Below are 24,913 nucleotides of genomic sequence, written 5' to 3'. Positions count from 1 at the left end.
AATTTAGATGACCCATTCTCTCATGCCAAAGATGAGTTTCAGCAAGCTGTGATTCTGAAATAGCAAATGCTTCAATAGAAAGTGCAGCTGAGTGATAATCAAGGTGATAAAGCCCCTTTTTCAAAGTGCCAGTGAGAACTATGGCATTGTCATCACGATAGGCATCTATATCCATAAAAAATCACTTTGAAACCTGAAGTGGCAATTGCTGAAATTGAAATCAAGTTGACTTCAATTCCAGGGACAAAAAGAACATTTGTCAAAGTGACAGGATAGCTTGAAATGGATGTGAGCTGCACATCTCCAATTCCTTTTACAGCATAGGAAGCATTATCAGCACATGTGACAGTCCCCCCTTGAGGTGCATTAGCCAAGGAATGAAACAACTGTCTGCAAGAGGTGACGTGCTTGGAAGCACCACTATCAAAATACCAAGACTGAGCATCATTAGTAAAAAAGAATGCATCAACTTTGGAGGGATCAAAAGAGCAATGGCAGCCCATGCCCAATCATCCTGGAGAGCATGTACATGTGAGGCATCTGCTAGCTCATGGGATTCGATTGCATGTGAGGCATTTACTGTCAATCCTGCTTTCTTCTTCTCCGAAGCAATGCACTTCTTGCATTCTGAAATTTCATGCCTCGGCTTGCGACAATAGTTGCATCTTTTCTTCTTTGACTTATCTACTGTATTTTGAGATACATTGGAGGAATTACCACTGTTAGGCACATATTTAGGCTTGCCCATAGGCTTGGAAGCCTTTCCTTTTTTTTGCTGTGAAGCAAATACATGATCAGGTTTAGTAGCTTGCCTATTAGCACGACTTTGCTCTTCCTGCAAAAGCAAAGTGACTAACTGATCAAATGATAGTGATCAAGATTTCCATTGGCTACAAGTCTAAGGGTTGTAGCAAACCCTTGATACGTGTCTGGCAGTCCATTCAATGTACTGCTAACAAGCTGAGAATTAGGCACCACTTCATCAATATTTGCAAGTTGCTCCATGAGGTCCTTGACCTTTGTTAAATATGTATCCATTGAGTCACTTCCTTGCATGTTGAGTTCCTGCAATTGTCTTCTCAAATATGCAACCCGTGCCTCATTGCGAACCTAATAAAGAGAAGCTAGCTTATCCCAAGCATCCTTTTCTGTCGTGCATGAACGGATGTGTGGAATAATGATTCTCCTGCATGATAAGGCAATACATGAGTTTGCATTTGCATCTCTAGAGTCCCATCTGATCTAATCCTGAGTAGGAGTAGTAGTGACAGGAGTACTAGAGGAAGAGCAGTTAGGAAGATTCCCCCCTGGAGGAGTGCCAGCAATAGGGGCAGCCACTTGAGCATTGGCTGGCCTCAAATCAATACCTGAAACAATATTCCAAAATTTTCTTGCAACTAGAATATGCTTCATAAGGTAGGACCACATAGGATAGGTGGTGCCATCCAACTTATCATCTTCACGGAGAACGCCAAACAAATCATTGTTGTTGCCAACCATTGTAAATAGCACAAGTAAAAGTGCACTGACCAAGTGATGCAAAAATAGCCTCAAGGCTTTCAACTGTAAATGTGACCAAATGAGAGCTGAATCAAGGGAAGATCACTACAAATAGAAGCTAAGGCAAAAGCCCCACAATCTGAAAGGGCAAAATGGCCAAAAAGAGGGCAAATGTGGAAAAGCCCCAAATTAAGCTACAACTTTGCAAATGTGACCAAATGTCCTACAATTTCTTGCAATTTCTTGTCAATTTCACTGAAATCCGCCAATTTCAGATCAAAGCAGGTAAATGTCACTGCTATTTGAGCAAATGTGGCAAAATAACCTGCAAATCTGAGAATATCCTGCAATCTGACTGCAATGTCTTGCAAAAATGCCAAAATAGACCAATCTGACTGCTAGAGATAGCAAATGTGAGATTCTCTCACTCAAATTGAGAGAAAAAGTACCTGCAAATCTACAATCATGGAAAGCCCCAAATATCTGCAAATGTCCAAATCTGATTACAAAATCTGTCAATGAACACAGAATGCCCCAGATTGTGCCAAGTTTGACAGGTACTGTGTAGACAACATCAAACGGCAATCGTACACGGCAGTGTATGGACAAATTGCTGACGATTGACGATGTTGTATGGAAGATGTATGGACAATGCATGTACAGATGAATACATTGTACGGACGGACTTCTGACCGTACGGCAAATTACGTGCAAGCGTACGATAGATTGTTTGCAGTCTACGGATGGTGTGCCGTTCGTACGATTATACGGTGTTGACGCAGGGTTGTACGACAGTACGTTGATGGAGCTACGCTATAACAAAAAAGATGTCGCCTCAGAGTAGAGTGCAGCGTACGGATAGCTACCTACACGGTTGATTACCTATAGATACCATGCAAGTTATACAGGAATACTGCAGGATACAAGCGTACGGTGAGTTGTACAGTAGTTGTATGGAAGCAGCGCAGCACAGGAGCAAATGGCTGCAAAAAAGGCGTTTGTACAAAAGTAGCGACACTAAGGCATGTGCGACGTTGAGGCCTATGCAAATCGAAGCTGGTAGTAGGATGGCGCACACTTTGGGAAGCAAGTGCAATGCCAATGCTTGTGCCAGAATCAAACAACCCGCTCTGATACCACTCTAGGCTCAAGGAAGGGGAAGGAGGTACAAACGTGGAGCAAAACGCTGAAAGCCGTCACATCAACTAACAAATGAAAGTACAAAGTACAAAATAAAGGGGAATGCTAGGACAGTGCCCTAGTGGTACCACTAGTACTAGGTGTCATAAGACGCTAAAAGTACTAGGTGACCTAAGTGCCAATAACTAAAGCTACATGGCACATACCAAGGCCCAAAGGGCATCAATACGACCGGGAGATGATGGCCTACAAAAGTGAGATACAAGACTTTTAAGCAGGATGCTCAACCATAACATTAGGAGGTGTAGTATTTCTCTCACCTGAAGGACGTTCCAGCTTATAAAAAGACCCCAAGGGTCTTCAATTCCTATCTACCCTCGTCTTACAGACGTTCATGCCATTAACAACCACCACCAGATCCTTACATGCTAACCTTAACAATTATCAGGTCATCAATAGACATCAATCTCCAAACTTAAAGAACAACTCTCATAGATTAGTATGTGGTTTAGTTGTTGTGCAAGTCATGCCGCCACAGGGAAAGATTTTTCCATAAGCCAATTTGATTATTTATGACTTATACGTAGTTTAAAAATGAGGCTGGAAGGACGCCCAATATCTTGCACAGTGAGTGTACAATGCAGGATATTTGTAGAGGTCCTAGAGTCATAATGTGTTTTGAGGTGTGAAGGGTTGAGATCCTTTGTTATCTCACAGTACAGGTGTGGCTTTTGCCAGCGGCCAAAAGCAGTTTTCAGGTGATTGCTAGCCAAGACCATTCTTGGTGTTTAGTGGCACCGATCACCAACCTAACTAATTAGATCCTGACCATTGCTATTCACAAGAACTGGGAACTTTATGCCTTTTCCAGCAAGATCATAAGCATGAAACAAAACACCGCTGGAGAGGACCTTTTTGTCATGGGACTTATTGCCATTTCATTCTCGGCCCCATAAAGTGGGATCGATTTTGGAGAGACTATCTTTTTCCAGGATTTGCAGGACATGTTCTTGTTCGAAGCATATGCAGCTGGGAGAAGGAATCCCCTAAAGTGATTCAGGCATGTCTTCTTGCATTTTGCTAATGTTGAAAATGCCAAAGAACCCTTACACAAGATATTGTAAATCTAGCCTTCAGCTAATGCGTTCTCTTTCTTTCCTGTTTTCTTATGGTGTGGTCAAGTGACTTATGGCATGCACATTAATAAAGCAGGTAAAAGAGGGCAACATTGTTCAAGTGTAGTAATCCTTTCTGTCCACTCAATATGTGGATAGTGAATATTAATTCTTTAAGATGTGCTTTGTGGATTTCTTTGGGGGACGCATTGTGTTTTTTTTGCATGAAGGATAAGTTTACTTTTAATTTAAAGATCTAGAATAAGTGGCAGAGACTCAAGCTGGCATTTCTCAATGGAAGCACTTTGATTCTTTATAGTGCTCAGTAACACGTTCATCTGGTGTACTTAAGAGGGGAAATTTGAATGGTCGTTATGTTCTTGTAACAGTGTTTGTTATGGTACAAACCCGGGAATTTCAAGGTTGATACACGATGCCACCACACCTTTCGGAGCTCCCGTCCAATGAGAGTTTTGGAGTCACACATTTACAGAAAGCATCACTGTGGGTCTCATTCCTTCCTGAATAGGAAATATTCATTTATCCTTTTGCAACGCATTTCCTGTGGGCAAGGCTTTATCACAGATGGAGTAAAGTGAGTTGTTTCATCTCTTATACTCCAGTTGTTCCTGAAATTTCACCAAAGTTTTAGAAGCAGGCATGGGACAATATTAATATAAAACCATATGAAGGGCAGGAAGCTATTGTATTTTTCTCTTTGATGGTGTTGATTTGTGTAGAAATTGTAATACTCGTTTGATTCATGCTCTGCGCCATGTACCTCCTGCTGAGCTGACTTGATTTCCCGAATTAAGTGTGATGTGTCATAATGGTCAATTGTAGTACTATGCAGTTGTCAAAATAGGTGGAAGTTTATTCCTTTCCAGCATCATCAAGGATACTTGTGCAAGTAAGCAAACACAAGGTGGTCCAAAATTTTGGTGTGATCTACAAATACAGTGATAACTGTATAGAAGCAATGGTTGAGGTGGCTGTCAGGAATATATTGTCCTACAAACTTTCTTCGCTGATTCTGATCCTAGCTTTAGTGCAAGTAGACTTCCAGTAAAATTTTGCGGAAGAATGTGACAGGCATTATAGCAAGGTCATAAAATGACTGTTAAGCAAAATTCACTCTTGATTCGGAGAGCTGCTAGTAGGCAGGATGGTCTTTGAATACAGAGTTGTTTGTGTAGACTAAATAGTGATAAAGCTGAGGGACAGAATCTGATCCATGCTTATTACCTATCTACATCAACGTCTCTCTGAAAGTCTAGCAACAAGTGCAAGACAAAGTTCACACCTATTCAATGGTGATGCAAAAGTGGTGGACTGTACATATGGGGTAAAAATGTTTTGACTGTGCACCCATGAAGGAGAACATGTGAATGACAAGAGAATGCAGGAGCTACGAAAGAAGATGTAATTTCAATGAGCACTAAAACTAAAATGTAGTACATATGAAGGAAGGTGAAGGCAGACAAAGCTATGCCTGTTTTGCATTGCACTTCCTTGCATTTTCTCACCACATCCTCGACCTCTATGGTTACCACCACTATTTCACCACCATCATCCGCCTCATCATCTACGCCACCTCTCTTCTCCCCCTCTCTTGCATTATCATCACAAGTCTCCTCTCCAGTAGCCTCACCACTGGCCCCACCGGCCATGGCTCCACAGTACTTTCCCCTCGTATCACCTCTACCTCTCAGTCAGCCACCCTTCATCACCTCGTCCGGCCTTGCTACTCCTACATACCACTCCCCCGCCCAGATCATGCTGTCCCCACCCTCAGTACAACCTCAGCAGCCCACCTTCATTCCAACCCCTCTCGAGATCCAGTTCCCACCTGGACCAGGACATCTTAGGCCCCCACCAGATGCTTGGGACTCCCTATAGGCTGAGATACATAGCATCCGGGCCCGTCAGGTAGAGCTGACGCATTACACCCAGGAGCAGGCCCATGTTATACACGAGCAGGGCACCCTTATCCAGGGACTCAGGCACGACATCACACAGCTTCAAGAGGAGCTCGGGACCCTCAGAGCAGCGCCTGGAGGGACCCCAGTCACAGAGATGGAGGCACAGATAGCCACGATACAGTCAGCTATAGCAGAGACGACTAGATGGGTGGACATGGTGAAACGGGAGCCCGCAAAGGCAACCGTTTCAGCGGCCATACAGGAGCAGCAGCAGAGGGCTTCAAAGGCCCTCAACATCCGGATACGAGGGATCATGCAAGACAGCACCAACACCACTACAATGCCCATGGAGGAGGCGATCACCTTTGTGACCACCACCATGGGGGTCCCCGACCATGGCATACAGGAAGCATGGCATGTTGGGAGAGATCCCAACCGAGAGCAGCCCCTAGTCATTCGCTTCAGAGATTCACATGCTCGACTAGTGACACTCCGACGCCGAGCCGCTCTATGAGAGCATCCCACCCTGTCCATGGATGAGGATTTGACACCACTACAGATTGAGGAGCGACGAGTTCTTCTGCAGCAGCGGGATGTTGCCCGCAAGGAGGGGAAATGGGCCGTGGTCCGAGATGGTAGGTTGTTGACCGGCACCCGTCGGGCTCCCACCCGTACCCCCTAGGGGGACGGGGCCTATGAGACTCAGGTTTTTGAGACCCTAGATTGCACCATTTGGAACTATAATGGTACCTTATGGTCAAAGCCCAGGGAACTTCTTGGAGTCTTATACAGGACGAGACATAGTCTCTTACACGGAGACACACCAGAGTCCAGAGCGTCCACTATCGATAGTCAGTGGCTACACATGGGAGTCAGCCTTCAGGGATGAGACGAGGGATACAGGAGGAGTCCGAGGATCAGGCGGGGTCGCAGTATTGTACAGGTCTTCCCTCTCCATTGAGAGGAAGGACGCACACTCCCGATTCATGTGGATCCGGATCCGTCCGATGCACAAACACCCGTGACCTTTTCATAGCAATATGCTACTTCCCGCCAGACACATCCCACTTCGCCAGAGTGGCACGAGAGGAGGGTGAGACATCGCCATATGCACCCTTACATCAGGATATCCTAGACATTTCAGCTTGCGGGGAAGTTCTCCTTGTTGGGGACTTCAACGCCAAGACGAGCACGCGCCAGGCACCACTCCTGGACTTCCGAGACGACTCTATCATGCTACCAGACATGGACCTAGACGGAGCAGGTATGACCATGACCTCATCGAACCGACACGGGATACACCATATGGACACGCGCTCCTTGATCTGGGCAGGATGCATGATCTCATCATCTACAACGGGCTTGACCTATGGCCCTCCTCAGGTGGCTTTACTTGCTTCCCACATGGGGGGGGGCACTAGTGTAGTAGATTACATCATGGGATCCCCTACCTTCACTTCATGTATCACCAACTTCACCGTAGCACCACTCCCTCCAGGAGCTGATCACACATACCTATTCTTCACTATCGCCACCCCACGCTTAGCCACACCACACACACCACATAGGAAGCACGACACCTACCATGACATACACTTTGCTCACAGCCTCTCACCGGCCTACTCTAGACGCCTAAACAGACTCCTAACCTACATCGATCACATACCACTCATAGAGAACCATGCTGCCCTAATTAGTCGCACACTCCACGAGGCTGCCCTCCAAATCTTTCCCCACACCACACGGTCCACTACACCACCACCTCTTGGTTCTGTACCCTGTAACAATTGGTACGATGCAGAGTGCAAGGCTTATCGCCGACAGCTCCGACTTGAAACCAAATGTCACCTCCCGAACACACCAGACACGGTACGCAAGTACCGACATCTCGTACGTTGGAACAAGCAGGCATTTCTTCGTCGAAATGATGAGGAGCTGCTGCACATCTTGTACAGCAACAACTCTAAGGATTTTTGGCGGAGATTCCTTGAGCGTAGGTCTCCATCACCCCTCACCGACACGAGAGTCTGGCACACGTATGCACACCATCTTTATGATGTCCCACACCAGCCCACTCCAGATCTCATACACACACGTCGCCCCACCACTTGCACGTTGTTCACCAGAGGGGGAGTCAAGGACGCGACATTGAAAATTGCACAATGGCTGAGCTAAGGATCACGAGGGGCTATGCATTGAGTTTATCGCATATGGGATCGACACATTAGCCCCGATCCTAGCAAAGCTATTCAATGACGTTGTTTGCCTTGGCTTCCCCCGCACCTGGACACTCAATACCATCACCCCCATCCACAAGATAGGGGATCCCATGGACCCGAGTAACTACAGGACTATCATGATTGGACATGTGATGTCCAAGATCTATGCAGTTGTATTGGATGCGTCGGTCAGCCTGTTCGCAGAGATGAGAGGGCTCAGAGCAGAGGGTCAGGCCGGTTTCAGGCGAGACCATGGGACTATGGATCACATACTCACACTTAGGAGTGTCATTGAGGAGGCCAGATCACGGAAGGAGAGGGTATATTGCTGCTTTGTGGATTTTCGCAAAGCCTTTGACACAGTACCTCGAGCTCATCTCATCACACACCTACAGACACTGGGATTTGATCAGGAGATCATCTGGGCAGTCATGGCACTGTATGAGAGAGTCTCAGGCCGAGTTCGGACAGGCGTAGGTTGGACAGATGAGATCTTGAGTACCATAGGAGTCAAACAGGGTTGTCCCTTATCACCGACCTTGTTTGGCCTCTACATCGATGAGCTTGAGACTTTCATGGGCGCGTTCGGAGGGACCGGTTGCTCACTTGCCGGGATCATCATCAGGATTCTTCTTTATGCAGATGACGTGGCACTCTTGTCATCCACACCCGAGGGGCTCCAGCGACACCTGGATGCACTGCAGGCTTTTTGTTTATCCCATGATTTGGAGGTCAACCTTGGCAAGACCAAGGTCATGATCTTTAACACCTCTCGAGCAAACATGCAACGGAAGCAGTTTACTTCTACTTTTGGTGGGTCACCAGTTGAGATCGTATCCTCATACACTTACTTGGGGGTCAACTTCTCCGGCCCGATCTTCACGATGAGACCAGCGATGCAACCAGACTGAGTAGGGGATACGCCTCACTGGCTCGGCTAGAGAGACAAAGCTTCCACTCCCACTTCCAGGACCCTCGAACCAAGGCTCTTCTCTTCGACTCCTTGGTCCAACCAGCCGGTATGTATGGCAGCCCTTGTTGGGGGCCTGACATGTCAAAGATAGAGTGGACATGGGTGGAGCGCCTGCAGATCCTCATGCTCTCACGGATGATCCGGGGGAAACTGTCTGTACCACATCACATCATTCAGGCCGAGTTTGGTGCTTCTCCACTCCAGCTAGATGCAAACTTTCAGACCATTATATATCTACACCAGGTCAGATCATATGGGGACTGCACATCAGGGAGACAGAGGTTGCCATGGTTGGCTCTCGATTCCTCCATGAGGTTGGCAGCAGAGGGAGACGAGCGATGCTGGTATGCACGGACTCACTGATGGTTTCTGAGACTAGGGTTCCACATCGATAGGATACCTCCTTTTCAGTACAGTTTAGATGCTCCTCCGGTACTCCCACCCACCATCCCGATCGGGCCACACACCAACCAGGTCATTCGTGAGGATCTCCTGCAGCTACACACCTTTAGGACCTGGTTGGAGCTGAGGGAGCTTCCAGTGAAGCTGAGTTTCTATAGAGATTACTGTCTTCGTATTTTGGAGGAGGGATTCATCACACCACCGGGGTACACTGAGCTTCATATGCCTCACTCACTACGGATCTCCATCGGACAGTTTCGGGTATCATCACACCGCCTCCGCATAAAGAGCGGCAGAGCAGAGGGGATTCCTAGGGAGCATCGCTTATGCATATTGTGCGACTGTCAAGAGGTCGAGTCGGAGGAGCATTTTATTTTCAGGTGCCCAATGTACAACGAGATCCAAGGTCACTACCACTGCCTCTTCAGTAGCTCTGGGCTCCTTTCCAGATTCCTCGCCTACCCAAATCAGAGATGCCTCGCGGCCTTCATTCACGAGGGGGTCCGACACAGAGAGTACTTACTCAGGGGACGGGGCTTTGCCACATCATTAGACACCTCTCAGAGTAGGATCACAGAGTTCTACCCATCGAGTGACATTGATCGTCCAGTCTCTAGCTGCAGACGTGACAGAGACTCCGACTTGACGATCGCAGCACGACACACGAGACATTGAGGGGACACACAGATCACTCAAGGGACCTCTCATCATTGTTTAGACCCAGGATACGTCCCACGGGAGTCACGGTGGCTCTGGTCTTGCCTCGAGCCTCGTCCAGGATACCGAGACGTACAACACCCCTTGACGAGCACCAACGTCCCATCACCGGCTATGCACCAGCTAGGGCGACATGACATACGGAGGATTCCGCTCCGCTCCAGTCCTTTTCTTTTCATTGTTACATCCAGATGTATTTGATTTGATTATGTATGATCAGACTTAGGATTCAGCATGGGTGATGATGCTCGTTTCAGTAGCTCCACCCTTACTGTGATTTGTATCAGGTTTTCTTTCAGTCTCATAGACCCATCGGTCTTCCGAAGACTCTAATAAAATTTCTTTCTTTCTTTCTTTCACACCTTCTTCCACAGAGAATTAAATCTCCTAATTACAAATAGAAGTTCTGAAGGGCTAAATTTTCCCCTCAGAGAACTGTTGGAGCTAATTGGAAACAAAAGAAATTGTTAAGTAAATGGAAGGACAATTATGGAGAATAAGGGGGCATGTAAGACAAGCATTTGGAGGTTCAATTGAGTGAATGGAAGTGCAACCCCCCGAGCACCCGCGCCGGTCCCAAAACCCGTCGTGCCCGCGCGAGCCCCTTGAGCCCCCGTCGGTCCTGACCCCCGTCGTTCCCTGGACCCCCAACGCACACACGTCACTCCTAGACCCCGGCACCGACCCTCGAGCTCCCGTCGTGCACCTGTGTCACCTCCTAGACCCCGATGCGCCCCCAAGATCCGCATCGAACCAGACCCCCACCGCACGCCCGAGCACCCGCATTGTCTCGAACCCCGTCGCGTCCCCGACCCCCCAAGCACCTGCGTTGTCTTGACTCCCGTCACGCCCCCGTGTCACTCTCGGACCTCGATGCGCTCCCAACCCCCCACATAGACGTGTCGCTCCCGAACCCTAGCGTCGATCCCCTAAGTTGCCGCATCGATCCTGACCCTGTCGCGCACCTTCATAGCCCCCTGCCCCCAACAGCGGTGGCACCTCGAGCTCCCACGTCAGGTCGAGACTCGTTGCGCGCCTGACCCCCCGAGCAATCACGTCTTCCCAAACCCCCTCGCATCCTTGACCACCCCGTCATCCTGAAGCCGTGTGCACTCGAACCCCGCCATGCCCTCGACGCTACAGGCCCCCGATCTCCCGTGTCGATCCCGACCCCCGTTGCGACCTCGACGCCTCAAACACCTAGACCCATCATCCCCGTCCCTGACCCCATGCGTACACATGTCGCTCCCCGACCTCCGCGATGGCCCCTCGAGTTGTCGCATCGGCCCCGACCCCGTCGTGCACCCATGTCTCCCTCGACCCTTGTCGTTCATCCGCGTCGCCTCCAACCCCCGGCGCGCGACAAGCTCTCGTGTCAAGTCGGGACCTCGTCGCACGCCCGACCCCCCCGAGCAACCGCGTTGTCCAAAACCTTGTCACGCCCCTGAGCACCCCCGCCATCTTGATGCCCTGCGAACGCTCGACTATACCGGCCCCCCGATCTCCCGCATCGGTCTCGACCGCCATTGCGCCCCCGACACCCCGAGCATTTGCACCATCTCGACCCCCCTTGTGCCCCTTATCCCCTAGCACACGCGTCACTCTCGAACCTCAACATCGGCCCCCAGAGCTATCACATTGGTCCGAATCCTGTCGTGCACCCGCGTCATCCTCGCCCCCTGCCAGCGTTGGTGCCCCACCTGCGTCACCCTTGACTCCCGTCCCGTCCCCATTGATGCCCTCGACCCCCGTCGCGCGTCCCAACCCTCAAGCACCTACGTTGTCTCGAATCCCGTTGCGCCCCCGAGCACCCCCATCATCCCGACACCTTGCGCACCCGAACCTCGTCGCACCCTCGACGGCGTCAATCCCTGATCTCCTGCATTAGTCCTGACCCCCGACGCCCCGAGTACCCGGACTGTCCCGACCCCCGTCACGCCCCCGACCCCCGCACACACATGTCCCTCTCGATAACCCCGTTTGTGGGCCCCCCGAGCTATCACATCAATCTCGACCCCGTCGTGCCCCCGCCTTTCCCGAGGCCCCTGGCTCCACGTCAAGTCGAGACCCTGTCGCACACCCGAGCACCTGCGTCATCTCAGACCCCGTCGTTGCCCCGAGCACCCATGTCATCCTGACGCCCTATGCCCTTAACAACGCCGACACCCCAATCTCCCATGTCAATCCCGACCCTCGTCGAGCGCCCTACCCCTTGAGCACTCTCGTGTCCCCGAACCACCAAGCACTCGCATTGTCTCGGACATCGTGTCGCACCCACGTCACTCCTAGACCTCAACGCGCCTCTGACGGCACCGAAACCCCTGATCTCTCGCTTCGGTCCCGACCCCTGACCCCCCGAGCACACATGCCGTCCCGACCCTCATCGCGTCCTCAAATCCCCGAGCGCATGTGTCGCTCCCGAACCTCGGCACGTCGGCCCCTCGAACTCTTACATCCGTCTCGACCCCGTCGTGCCTCTGAGCACGCACGTCACCTCCGACCCCCGTCATGCACCTGTATCATCCCCTTACCCCATCGCGCCCTTGATGTCGCCAGCGCCTTGAGCTCCCATGTTGTTCCGGACCCATGTCTACATCTTTTGCAAGAGACTGTAGACATATGAGGGGCTTGGCTGCATTCCATATGAATATGCCGGAAGATTCATGGAGGTGCAAATTGTCGACATGTAGGACTCCTCGCAGTCTACATAAGTGAGTAATGGCGAGCTTCCACCCTGTCCCAACAATTAAATGTGCTTCCAGCTTACCCCAATTAAATGCCAAGTGTCGTTTGAAGATTCTAGATGTATCCATGTGATATACAAGCGTTACAGGAACCAATTGAAAGGGTCACAAAATGGACTCTAATTGATATCATTCTACTACACCTCATTGAAATGTAATACTCATTTTGACCTAAATCATGGTGTAAGCTCCCAAAATGTTGTAAAATGCTCCAAACTGATTTGACTGAAACTACTATGCCATATGTGGATAGCACCCCGTCCCAATTATTGGCAACTTATATTTGTATAAAGCGCCATACAAATAAAGGTGGATGTTGCATAAAGTGTCTCTTTACTAAAGAAGTGGGGCAATACTAACTTCACCATTAGGTTAAAATCAACCTTATATGTTATGGTCTCAATGGGCCATTCAAAGTCCTCTTAGACCATGAAATTACACCAGCAATTGCACTATCACAAGTGCAATTTATATGCTCTAACACCCCTTGCATTAAGTATTAGAGAGTACTTCACGATGTTTTTGAAAGTCATTGACCCTTCGGTCTTTCAAAGACTTTGATAACCTTTCTTTCTTTCTTTCTCTCTCTATCTCTCCAACTAGTCCCAACTATATAATGTGGATATTCTCCACCCTAATAGTTCATTTCACTACTCCAGACTATAAGGAATCAATTAAGAAGCAACTCCCAAGATCACAAGAGCCTTTCAATAGAACTATCAATTCATGGTTGGGAGATATTTGCACTAATCCTAGCCAAATATTCAATGAATCCTTCCATAGAGGCTTTCTTGTAGCATGAACCATCAACACCATAGTTCCGATTCACAATGTAAGAGACTCTATTGACATTTGTACCTATGGGGCCATCATGGCAGGCCATTTGATAGCCAAAGTATATGGATCAACACTCAAGATAACATCCATGAAAAGGCTGAACGGGCAAGCATGCACATTGCATACAGAAGGTTAGACAACGTTTAGGCTAGATCACATCTTCCCTTTAGAGTTCTCATTGAGCAAGCTAGGCATTGAAAATAGGTGGTGTACTTCTAATTCGTTGACTTTCGCAAGGCCTTTGACTTAGTCCCATGAAATCCTCCCAATTCACAACTTCAAGCTTTGGGGATTGTAGATGATGCTATTTGCTCATGAATGGCACTATATATAAGAGAGCTACGTGCACATTACGCATATGTGCATAAAACAGATGTGCAGACTCATCAATAGACAATGAACCAGCCAGATAGAGAAACCACCAAAATAATACATTTCCGTCCAAAGCTATGGACACAATACAAAAGAAATAGATTCAGAGTCCCACCAATGGTGTGGTCCTCTGATCTTACCACAAGGTGCAAGTGATGATGAATGAGGGCTGGAGGCCCTCCTTTTATAGGCCTAGGGGCCTGTCATAAAAACCGACCAGTCAGCTTCATACTGGCCGACCAGGCTGGCCGACCAGTCAGCCCTTTAAGGGCTCTAAAACCAGGGCCCTTTGGCCCACACTTCTAGGGCCTTTGGCCCTCCAATCTAGGCAAGGGCCCAGCCCTATATAAGGCATGCCACTGCCCACTAGCAGCCCCATTTGCTGCTCCACGTGGCCTCATACAGCCCCGTATAGTAGCTTTGTACCCTGCTCTGTACACATGCTGATGTCAGCGCCACCTGTCCTAAGTCTGCACAGCCTTGTACCCTGCTCCCTACACTTGCTGGAAATCCCTGTACAATCAGGCGGCTGCAGGTCCCTGATGTCCACGTGTCTGCCCCGTACATCAGGAGCTCCACGACTTGCCAGGTACCCTTCTTACTAGCCCATTGGCCATGTCTGGATAGCTGCCCACATGACAGCCTGTGTGCTGCCCATGTGGCAGCCTTTACCTGTTGCTGTGTGCTGCCCACATGGCAGCTCATGTGCTGCCCACGTGGCAGCGCCAATATCCCCTGGTCTACCTCCCCATGCTCTCCTCATATGGGGGCTTACAGATGGGGAGGTGACCATTCCAACACCCCCTCTCACCGACACATCTCGGCCCAATGCCAACACGTCAATGACGATGCTCCAGTAACTCCCTGGTCGTAGTCCTCTAGAACATTTCGGTGTCAAAATATTTTCCTGGCTTTTCATCCAGTGGCTCGTGCTCCACCAGGTCGGGTTCCGCTTCCGCACACCATCCTGGTACACAGGTCCATCTTTGGTAGCACCTCCTGGCACCACCTCCTTTAGTCATGTTCCCGCCTTCGAACTCAAGCAATCCAGCCGTCACGATCTTCCAGTTATCTCCCTCATAATGAGTGAACAACCTGGATTCTTCCAGGCACCATGCTCTGAGGGTCTGTTTCAATCCATCCTTCCTTTGGCAAGGTCTGCAACCAATGAATATTTCCAAATAACCTGGACCATGAACTCTCGCTGAGTTCTCAAGCAGGTACTCTTTTGGCTTCAGTACTCTTTGTCCATCACCTTCTAGCAATTTGCGTCCGAGATTTGAAGAAGCACCAATACTTCCCCTTCTGCCTTCGAAGAAGGCCAATTCCTTCCAATCGCGTATCACCTGAGACAAATGAAGAGCAGAGTCTTTCCACAGCATGCTATGAAGACTCAAATGCAAAATATCAAGTACATACCAGACTGTTGTACTGCCTATATGTTTGCTCTCTGGAAGCAAACCCTGTACCTCAATGAGGCACCCGCCAAGAGCTTGTGTAATCCTTTACTATCCCCTTCTGAAGTACAACATCCATCTGACCATGAGACCCCAAGGCCACAGGTTTCTTTGGATCTGGATTCGGCACACGGACAGCCAGGATCTGTTTGTTGCAGTTTGCTACTTCCCTCTGAGACCTCCCACTTTGCCAGAGATATCTGAGGTGAGGATGAGACATTTCCATTTGCTGCTCTTTATCAGTCCATTGTTGACTTCTCTAGCCACGAAGAAGTCCTCCTAGTGGGGGACTTCAACGCGAGGACAGGCGCCCGTCAGGTACCACTCCTTGACTTCAGGGATGATTCCACTCTACTGCCAGACATTGACCTTGAGGAGGCAAGTATGGTATGGGTTTTGGCTAACAAACGAGGTTGATTCACATCTTATGGGCAGGCCATATTAGACCTCGGTAGGATGCATGATCTCATTATCTATAATGGTCTTGACAGATGGCCCGCATCATGTGGTTTCACGTGCTTCCCACATGGGGGAGGCTCCAGTGTTGTTGATTACATCATAAGATCCCCTGCCTTCACATCTCGCATCACTGACTTCACTGTAACACCTCTCCCTCCAGGGGCTGATCACACTTATCTTTTCTTTAGCATCTCCACTCCACATCGCATAGCACCTTCCACCCCACTAAGTTCTTACTCCACCTACCATGATATATGCTTTGACCGCGATCACTCACCTACTTACTCTGGCTGTCTGTACATACTTCTCGCTTATATTGACTTCATACCCCTTTTAGAGGATCGTGCTGCCCTGGTACTCACTACACGAGGCTTCCCTTCACGCTTTACCCCACACAAACCGCTCCACCCACCACCCCCTGGGACTATACCCTATAATAGCTAGTACGATGAAGAGTGTAAGGCTTTACGCCATCAGTTCAGATTCAAAACCAAAAACAGTCTTCCGAGCGAACCAGATACGCTATGTGAGTACCGTAGACTGGTACACAGAAAGACATTTTGTTTAGTAACAACTCTAAGGACTTTTGGCGGAGATTTCTAGAAGGACAGTCCCCCTCGTCAGAACGAGGAGGAGCTACTAAACATTTTGTTTAGTAACAACTCTAAGGACTTTTGGCGGAGATTTCTAGAAGGATAGTCCCCCTCCCCACTCACTGACACTTAGGTCTGGTTTGATTATGCACGCACACTTTATGACATCCCAAATCAACCAGTCCCTAACCTCTCACACTTGATTCTGAGGTCAGCAAATTTGTGGAGTGTTGAGGACTGAGAGCAGCAGGACATGCCGGATTCCGGCGTGATCATGGTACCATGGACCACATTCTCACGCTCAGATGTATCATCAAGGAGGTGAGGGCACGAAAACATAGGGTTTATTATTGCTTTGTGGATTTCCACAAGCCATTTGACAAGGTTCTGAGAGCTCGCCTCATACAGCGCCTACAGGACTTGGGTTAGTACCAGGAGATCATTTGGGCTGTCATGGCACTTTACGAGAGAGTTTAGGCAGAGTTCGAGCAGGATCTGGGTAGACAGACGAGATCACGAGCACTATCGGGGTCAAACAAGGGTGTCCATTGTTGCCTACCTTGTTTGGCCTTTACATTGACGAGCTTGAGACAGTGATGTAGACACAGGGGGGGTAGGTTCCTTGGCATAGACGAGACGAGACAGTGTTTAGCCTCTACATTGACGAGCTTGACACAGTGCTGCAGCTCCAGACCTTTCTTCACTATGAGACCCGCGATGTAGGCACGCTTGAGCAAAGGATATGTTTCCTTGGCCAGACTAGAGAGGCAGTGCTTCCACTCGCACTTTTAGGATCCATGGACCAAGGGGTTGCTTTTTGACTCGTTGATCCGCCCAGCAGGGATGTACGGCAGCCCATGTTGGGGGCTAGACTTGTTAGATACAGAGTGGGCCCGTGTGGAGCAGCTACAGGTTCTCATGTTATATTACCAAGCTCCTCCCTCCGCCCTCCCGTAGCTCCTCCCTCGTGCAGCCACCTGGCTGCTCACCGGCAACCTCTCCCGCCCAGCTACCTCCGCCCCTCCGACTACAGCCCCTCCAACTAGTTCCGCCCTACTCACTGTGCTCCGCTCGCCTCCCTGCTCTGACTGCACTGCTGCCCCCACCTGCGCTACTGCTGCTCCACCCTCCTCCCACTTCCTCCACCCGCATTGCCGCCTTCTCTACCCCGCTGTGCCTTCTCTGCCCGTCCGTGCAGCTCCCTCCCGCTCCACCTACTGCTCCCCCCCCCACCTCCTTACTGCTCTCCTCCACCTCCTACACTGCCCTCCGTCTACTGCTCCCCCCCGCCTCCTTACTACGCCCCCTCGCCTCTTTGTTGCGCCGTCCTCCTACCCAGGCCTCCACCTCCCCACTCCATCCTCCCGCCTCCTACTCTCTCCTCCTCCTAGGCCTTCTGCCTTCACCTAGGCCTCCCTGCTCTGCCCCCTCCTAGGCCTTTCGCCTCCAGATTCCCCTTCACCTAGGCTTCTCCCACTTGGCCGGCTGCCCGTTGATGATGGAGTGGGCATGGGCTGACGGGCCCACATGAGGGGTTGCAAGTGATTGCCACATACCTACCAATATAAAAACAAAGAAATAGTTTTGAATCAGCAACATGGGGAAAGGCGAGCGAGAGAATGACAAAGAAAAGGACGAGGGGAGAAACAAGAAAGATGATAGGATTCAAAAACAGCTTACTCTAGAGGATGTGAACACACGCGTCAACAGGAGTGCACTCGGTGTGGACAGCAAAGCAATAACGAAGACTAGACAGTACCTACCTCAGTGGGGCCACCATCCTCATCATCATCACCACCCGCATCCATCTTGGGATCCTCATCATCAACTTCGACAGCTACAACGGGAGCCTCTACCTTGACAACCATATCGACTGTTACACCTACGACTGTTCCATTACCCAGTTCAGAGTCCCCAGATACGTATACTGGTTTACAGTACTCTTTCTCTTCCCCCTCCCCTCTCCCTCTGAGCTAGCCCTCCTTCCAGTACTTGACTGGAATCCCCTCATTGATATCCCCACTTTCTCATTTCATCATCTCATCACCCACCATCAAGCCCCCCACTTCTCTATCCCGAGAGGCCCGTGCTACGCACTAGCGGACCCACCAAATCTATGGGAGTCTCTCCTCATCATGGAGGTACGTAGCATTCGGGCACGAGAGCATTCAGGAGCTTAGACAGGACATCGTGGAGCTCAGGAAGGAATTTTCTTCCGTAGCCTCGGGGGGTACACCTACAGCAACCGCCGTGGAGGCTCAGATAGCCACCATGTAGTTGGCCATAGCAGAGACATCCAAATGGGTAGATGTGGTGAGGCGGGAACCTGCAAAGGCAATTGTTTCGGCTACCCTTTTGGAGCAGCAGTAGAGGACCACCACGGCTCTCAATATCAGAGTCCAAGGGATCCCATGGACAGAAACTGCATCGATGGGCGACGCGACCACCTTCGAGGCGACCACACTGACAATGCTATTGTGGGAGCATGGCGAGTGAGGACATATCACAACAGAGAGTAGCCTCTTGTTATACGCTTCAGGGACACTCAGGCACGCCTGTCAGCTTTGCGACGTAGATCGGCTCTACGGGATCACCCCACTATATCTATGGATAAGGACATGACTCCTTTACAGATAGAGGAGAGACGCGCCCTTTTGTAGCTACGTGATGCAGCTCGCAAAGAGGAAAAGTGAGCAGTAGTGCGAGATGGGCACCTCATTACCGGACCATGCCGACCACCTAACCGCTCTTCCACATAGGGGGGCGGGGTCTATGAGACTTAGGATACTAAGACTCTTGCTTGCACCATTTGGAACTGTAATGGTACCCTATGATCCGAGCCTAGGAATTTTTCGAAGTCATACATAGGAAAAGACATGGTCTTCTACACAGAGACACATCAGAGCCCAAAGTGCCCCTTACCAATGGTTAGTGGATACACTTGGGAGTCATCCTACAGGGGGGAGACGAGGGAGACAGGCAGAGTACGGGGATAGGGAGGAGTAGTAGATCATCCCTCATTGGGGCGATCTCAGTGGAGAGGAGAGATCCACACTCTAGGTTTCTTTGGATCTGACTATGGCACACTACCAGCCGCAATCTCTTCATAGCAACCTGCTACTTCCCACCAAAGGCCTCACATTTTGCCAGGGCAGTACGGGAGAAGGCTGAGATATCACCATATACACCCCTTATCATGATATCATAGATCTCTCGAGCCGCGGAGATGTTCTCCTGGTGGAGGACTTCAATGCGAGGACAGGAGCACGCCAGGTGCCACTCCTAGATTTTCAAGATGATGTTGTTTTACTTCTGGACATAGATCTGGCTGATGCTGGCATATCACGGGTGTCTGCTGATAGATGGGCCCCTATCACTTCTTATGGACATGCACTATTGGATCTAGGTACGACACGATCTCATTATCTATAATGGTCTTGAGAGATGGCGCTCCTCCAACGGCTTCACCTGCTTTCTGCATGGAGGGGGTTCTACCATAGTTGATTATATCTTGGGATCCCTTGCCTTCACATCACATATCACAGACTTCTCCGTTTCACCACCACCACCTAGGGTTGATCACACATATCTCTTCTTCACCATCACCACTCCCCGTCTTGCTCTACCACCCACCACACCACCCACCTACATTACCTATCATGACATACACTTTGACCACAGCCTCTCACCCACGTACTCTGCACGGCTTTATACTCTACTCACCTATATTGACCACATACCCCTCCTAGAGGACCGGGCCACGTTGATTAGCCGATCATAGCACGAAGTTGCCCTTCACACCTTCCTGTACACCACACGTTCTAACCGTCCATCGCCTTTAGGTTCTGTGCCATGTAATAGGTGGTACGATGATGAGTGTAAGGCTGTTTGTTGACAACCCCGCCTCAAATCATGACACGGTCGAACCAGACACGTTGCGCGAGTATCATCGTCTAGTTCGCCAAAAGAAACGAAACTTTGTTCGCCAGAATGCGGATGAATTATTGAACATCCTTTTCAGTAGTAATTCCAAGGACTTTTGACAACGGTTTCTTGAACGGCGGTCCCCCTCACCACTCACTGACACTCAAGTTTAGCACAACTACGACCCCACACTTTATGACATCCCCGACCAGCCCACACCTGATCTCTCGCACATACCACAACCTACTTCTCACACTCTTTTCACTAAGGGAGGCATCAAAGATGCGGTCATGAACCTTCATAATGGCCGAGCGAAGGATCATGAGGAATTATGCACCGAGTTTGTTGCATATGGGATTGATATCCTAGCCCCTATCTTGGCAAAGCTATTCAATGAAGCAGTTTGTCTCGACTTCCCACACACTTGGACCCTCAACACTATCACACCTATCCACAAGGCAGGGGATCCCATCATTGGGGTGGGAAGAATCCCCTCAAAGGGAAGCAGATCAATAGTGTACACAATCCCTTTTCGTCTCTCCAAGAAGGGAGCTGAGGGAAGTGGCTGATCTAAAGTGCCAAGATCTTGGAAAGATGCGGAGGCCTCTCTAGCTGAAGAGATATCATCAAGAACCTGGCCAAGGAGAGGGGCTGATGACGACGCGGAGTCAAAGGGAGAAACTACAGCCAAGGCTGCAACTGGAGCACTAGCGTCTTGAGCCGAGTGACGTGCAACATCAACAGGAGCAACGAGAACAGGAATATCCAAAGCTCTGAAGGAGATGGCAGCCTGGATGGTGGCCTCTTGATTTGGAGGGTGTGAGGGCCTCACACGAACCGGAACCCATCGGGGAACAACATGTGCCATGGAAGCAGGTGGAGGTACTGAGGGAGCACTTTGTCAAGGAAGAGCGCTCTGACATGGAGGAGCTGTACCAACACCCTGTTGAGGTCGAGGAGGAGGTGCTAGAATTGTACCAACACCCTGTCGAGGTTGAGGAGTGCTAGAACTGTGCCACCTCCCTATCGAGGTCTAGGGGGAGTTGTTGTACCTAAAGGCTTTTTGGGCCTTTTCTTCTTTTTAGGGTATTCCTTGGCAAAATGCCCAACGGTCCTGCAAATCCTGCACTAGTCCTGTCTGCCCGCAATCTCCCTCTCTATCAAAAGAAACAACCATCTGGATGCTGAAGCATGATATGATCATCTGATAAATTATGGTCCAATATAAGGACCCTAACTCTAAGAACTCAGTCAGACTTGATCGCCTATGCAGCTGTCGAGGGCAAACCAGGGAAGGGGGGGATCTTAGTGACAATACCAAAGTACTCCCCAATCACGAGGAGTAAGTGATGGTAAACCTGTGGGAGACCGGGTTATCGGACGAAAAATGAAATCCCTTTCTTGGCCGCCTCCACAGGGTCAAAGCCCAGCATGAAAGGATAAAAAAAAATCTTTCTATGTCCCAAGTGCAAGAACCCGGCTTTGAGCACAGCACTCGCAGCCTCCGGTGAATAAAAAATGACTTGGAAGAAACCTCGCCCTAGTAAGCGAACATCTTGGAGTCGGGTGAGCTTTTTTTTTTTTTTTTTTCATTAGAGAGACTTCTATTAAGTATGAAAAAAGCCCACGAGACCAAACTCAATGCGGAAATACATCATGTTGGACATGAAAAAAACACTCTTCCTCCTGTCGATGAGGATAGTCAGCTGGAACATACAGGGCCTAGGCGGAGTTCCACACCGTCGCCGTAGGAAGCTGATCTGGAATCAGCTTCATCCAGGTGTCACCGGAGGTGCTATTGATATCCTTTTTATCCAGGAACACAAGTTGGATGCCAGTGATTGCTCTAAGTTTGGCAAACTGCTTTCTGGTCATACTTTTTGGTCGCCTGCCTTGGGCACCGGGGGGGGCACTTCTATTTCAGTTTCACAGTCAGTTCTCCCCTTGGTTGTTGGACACGGAGTCATTATTCCCTCTAGAGTTCAGTGGATTATTCTCTTGATTGGAGGGTGTAAGGTTGGTTTCCTTAACCTGTATGCCTCCAACATTAGAGGGGAACGTGTCTTTATGTGGAAGGATTTGCTTTCCTGAGCCCCCATTGCGGATTCATGGGTGATTGGAGGTGACTTTAACATGGTTGAGTTACTGTCAAACAAAAAAGGGGGTAGAGAAGGAGGACTTCACTCTTTGGAGAGAGCAGCTTGGGATGCCTTCCTTTTTCACTACTGTGGCAAAGATACTTGGTTGGACGATGCCTTTCTTATTCAGCCACAGTCCCTCCTGTTCTCTTGGTCGAACATGAGGCAGCAGATGCCTATTCATGCACGTATTGACAAATTCTATGTAGATGATTGGGCACTTGACAGAGGTGGATCGGTATGCATTGCTGCTAGGGTTTCCACTTCAAACCACTTTCTTGTTGTGCTCGCTATCTCAGAGCCTCACTTGAGAGGCCGATTTGCGAGCATCAGGATTCTAGATGCCTTGTACACAGAGGAGGACCTTACAGAGGCAGCCCTGCAGATATGGATTTCTCATGTCTAGGGTGGGCAGCCATTGCCATCACAGGTAGCTGCTGCCCTTTCTGGTATTAGCGACTTCTACCTCTCAGGTTCTTGTACCAAGAGACGAGATATTCTCAGATGTGAGATTGGTATTCGCCAGCAGTTGGCAACTTTGCAGAGGGAGGAGCAGAAACGGCCTTCAGATGCTTGGATTCAGGAGTGCCTTGCTGCAGCAAGGGCTCATCAGCCGGTATTTGCTTGATCAGAGAGCAGAGTATGCCTTTCATACACGGGAGTCCTTCTGGATTCAGATGGGTGGTAGAGTCAATAAACACTTTTTCTCTACTCTTGGCCCTAGACATAGTAGAGTATGCCGCCCTTCTTACTGCTGATCTTGAGACACGGGATAGAGAGGATGCTAGACAGGTTATTTGGCAGAGCATCCCTTTGTTGGTGAAACCGGATATGCATGTTTTGCTTGATGCACCTTTCACCAACACAGAGTTCAGGACTGCACTTTCAGCCCTTCACAAGGGCAAGTGCCCAGGTTCGGATGGCCTTACCCCCTCTTTTTTCATTGCATTCTGGAATATGGTTGGAGACTACATTACTTCAGCCCTGAAGGGCATTTGGGACTCTAGTGAGATGCCCGGGTCACTTACAGAAGGTCTCATCCACCTTATCCCAAAAGGAGGTTGCAGAAATCTAGTGTCCCAGTGGAGGCCTATCCCACTTCTGGGGACTTGTTACAAGATTCTGGCCAAGGCAATCAGCCTCCGACTGTAGCCCCTTCTCCCAGATCTTATTCATGACACTCATACGGGATTTGTGCATGGCAGAAGCATTTTTTATAACGTTTTCTCTTTCTGGGAAGCCTCAGAGTGGGCCATGCAGAGCAGCCAGAATCTAGCCATTCTACTTTTGGATTTTGAGAAAGCTTATGACAGAGTAGATTGGGGTTTTTTGGAGGGCACCCTTCTATGTTTTGGCTTTACTGATGCTTGGATCAGAGGTGTTTCCTCTTTGTACAGATCAGCCCACAGCCAGGTACTTATTGGTGGGGTAAGGGGTGAGAGATTTCAGATTTCCAGATCAGTCCGTCAAGGATGCCCCCTTGCTCCTTTCCTTTTTTTATTCGTGGCCGAAGTACGAGTATCTATGTTAGATCTCAAGCTGACATCTTTGGGCTGAGACTTCCCATTAGAAGGGAAGAGGAGTTACTTGACAGTGAGTTGTCAGGAGATAGGCATGTCCTCCAGAGAGCAAGGCTCAACTAGGTGCGGTCGAATAGAAATGGCCCAGGAGGCATCTCTGCCACTCATAGAATATCTGAGGACCTAATAAAGAGAGCCAAGCCACTGATCCCCACGTGATGTACAAATGAGAGGGGGGAAAAGTGCTAAGAATCCTTGAAACCCCCATCCAAATGGCTCTTGCATGTCTGCACTCCCATAAGCAATGATGAACCGACTCATCTGTAGACGAGCACCTCGGACAAGTGGATTCTGCCCAAATCTGGACCTCCACCTGTTCACTGCAATCCCTCCATGTATATAAAGCCAAAAAAATAAAGTAATCTTTCTATTTCTTCGGGATTTTGAGAGACTTCTCCAAAAGCATCTCTGCAAGTCAACTGAAACCTGATAGCCCTCCCAATGAGGGGCTCTGGAATGTCTCCAACCTCTACAACTGATCTAGAACCTTCTGGCATCACTGACCGTGTAACCAAAGAAAGGAAGGCTCCTCTGTTGGTTCTCTGCAACAATCCTTCCCACTCTCTGGGGTCCCACTGAAGATACTTTATGGGGACTCCCTCCATATAGCCACAACCTCCATGAACCCGAAATATAAAGACGAGGGCTCGGATCTATATACCAAGCAGAGTCCTTGCCCTATTCCACATAGCCTATGATCTTGACAGACTGAAATGGTGTACCCAAAAGACTATCATCTGAGGAAATAGACAGCCTACCACCTGACTGTACATCAAAAACCAAGGCATCCTCCTGTGCCCAAGAAAGCAATGACCTGAAGA

General features: G+C 49.5%; 1 protein-coding gene across 4 annotated transcripts in view; it reads left to right on the top strand.

The window, feature by feature from the left end:
- LOC147887161 (uncharacterized) overlaps positions 1-24,913 on the top strand; it is a 191,011-nt gene that overhangs the window by 39,124 nt on the left and 126,974 nt on the right. For 3 of the 4 annotated variants that reach the window (XM_087394692.1, XM_087394690.1, XM_087394694.1), the window contains exon 2: positions 4,145-4,350. In XM_087394692.1, coding sequence (XP_087250818.1) covers positions 4,145-4,350 — 206 coding nt within the window. The remainder of the gene's footprint in view (positions 1-4,144; positions 4,351-24,913) is intronic. The other variant, XM_087394693.1, reaches the window with a different exon arrangement.

The sequence above is a fragment of the Dipteris shenzhenensis genome, chromosome 23, assembly GCF_047967505.1.
Source record: "Dipteris shenzhenensis isolate YYH24624 ecotype China chromosome 23, Dip_SZ_1.0, whole genome shotgun sequence".
NCBI classification, from domain to species: Eukaryota; Viridiplantae; Streptophyta; class Polypodiopsida; order Gleicheniales; family Dipteridaceae; genus Dipteris; species Dipteris shenzhenensis.
The sequence above is the reverse complement of the archived record's forward strand: the minus strand, read 5'-3'. Positions and strand labels throughout refer to the sequence as shown.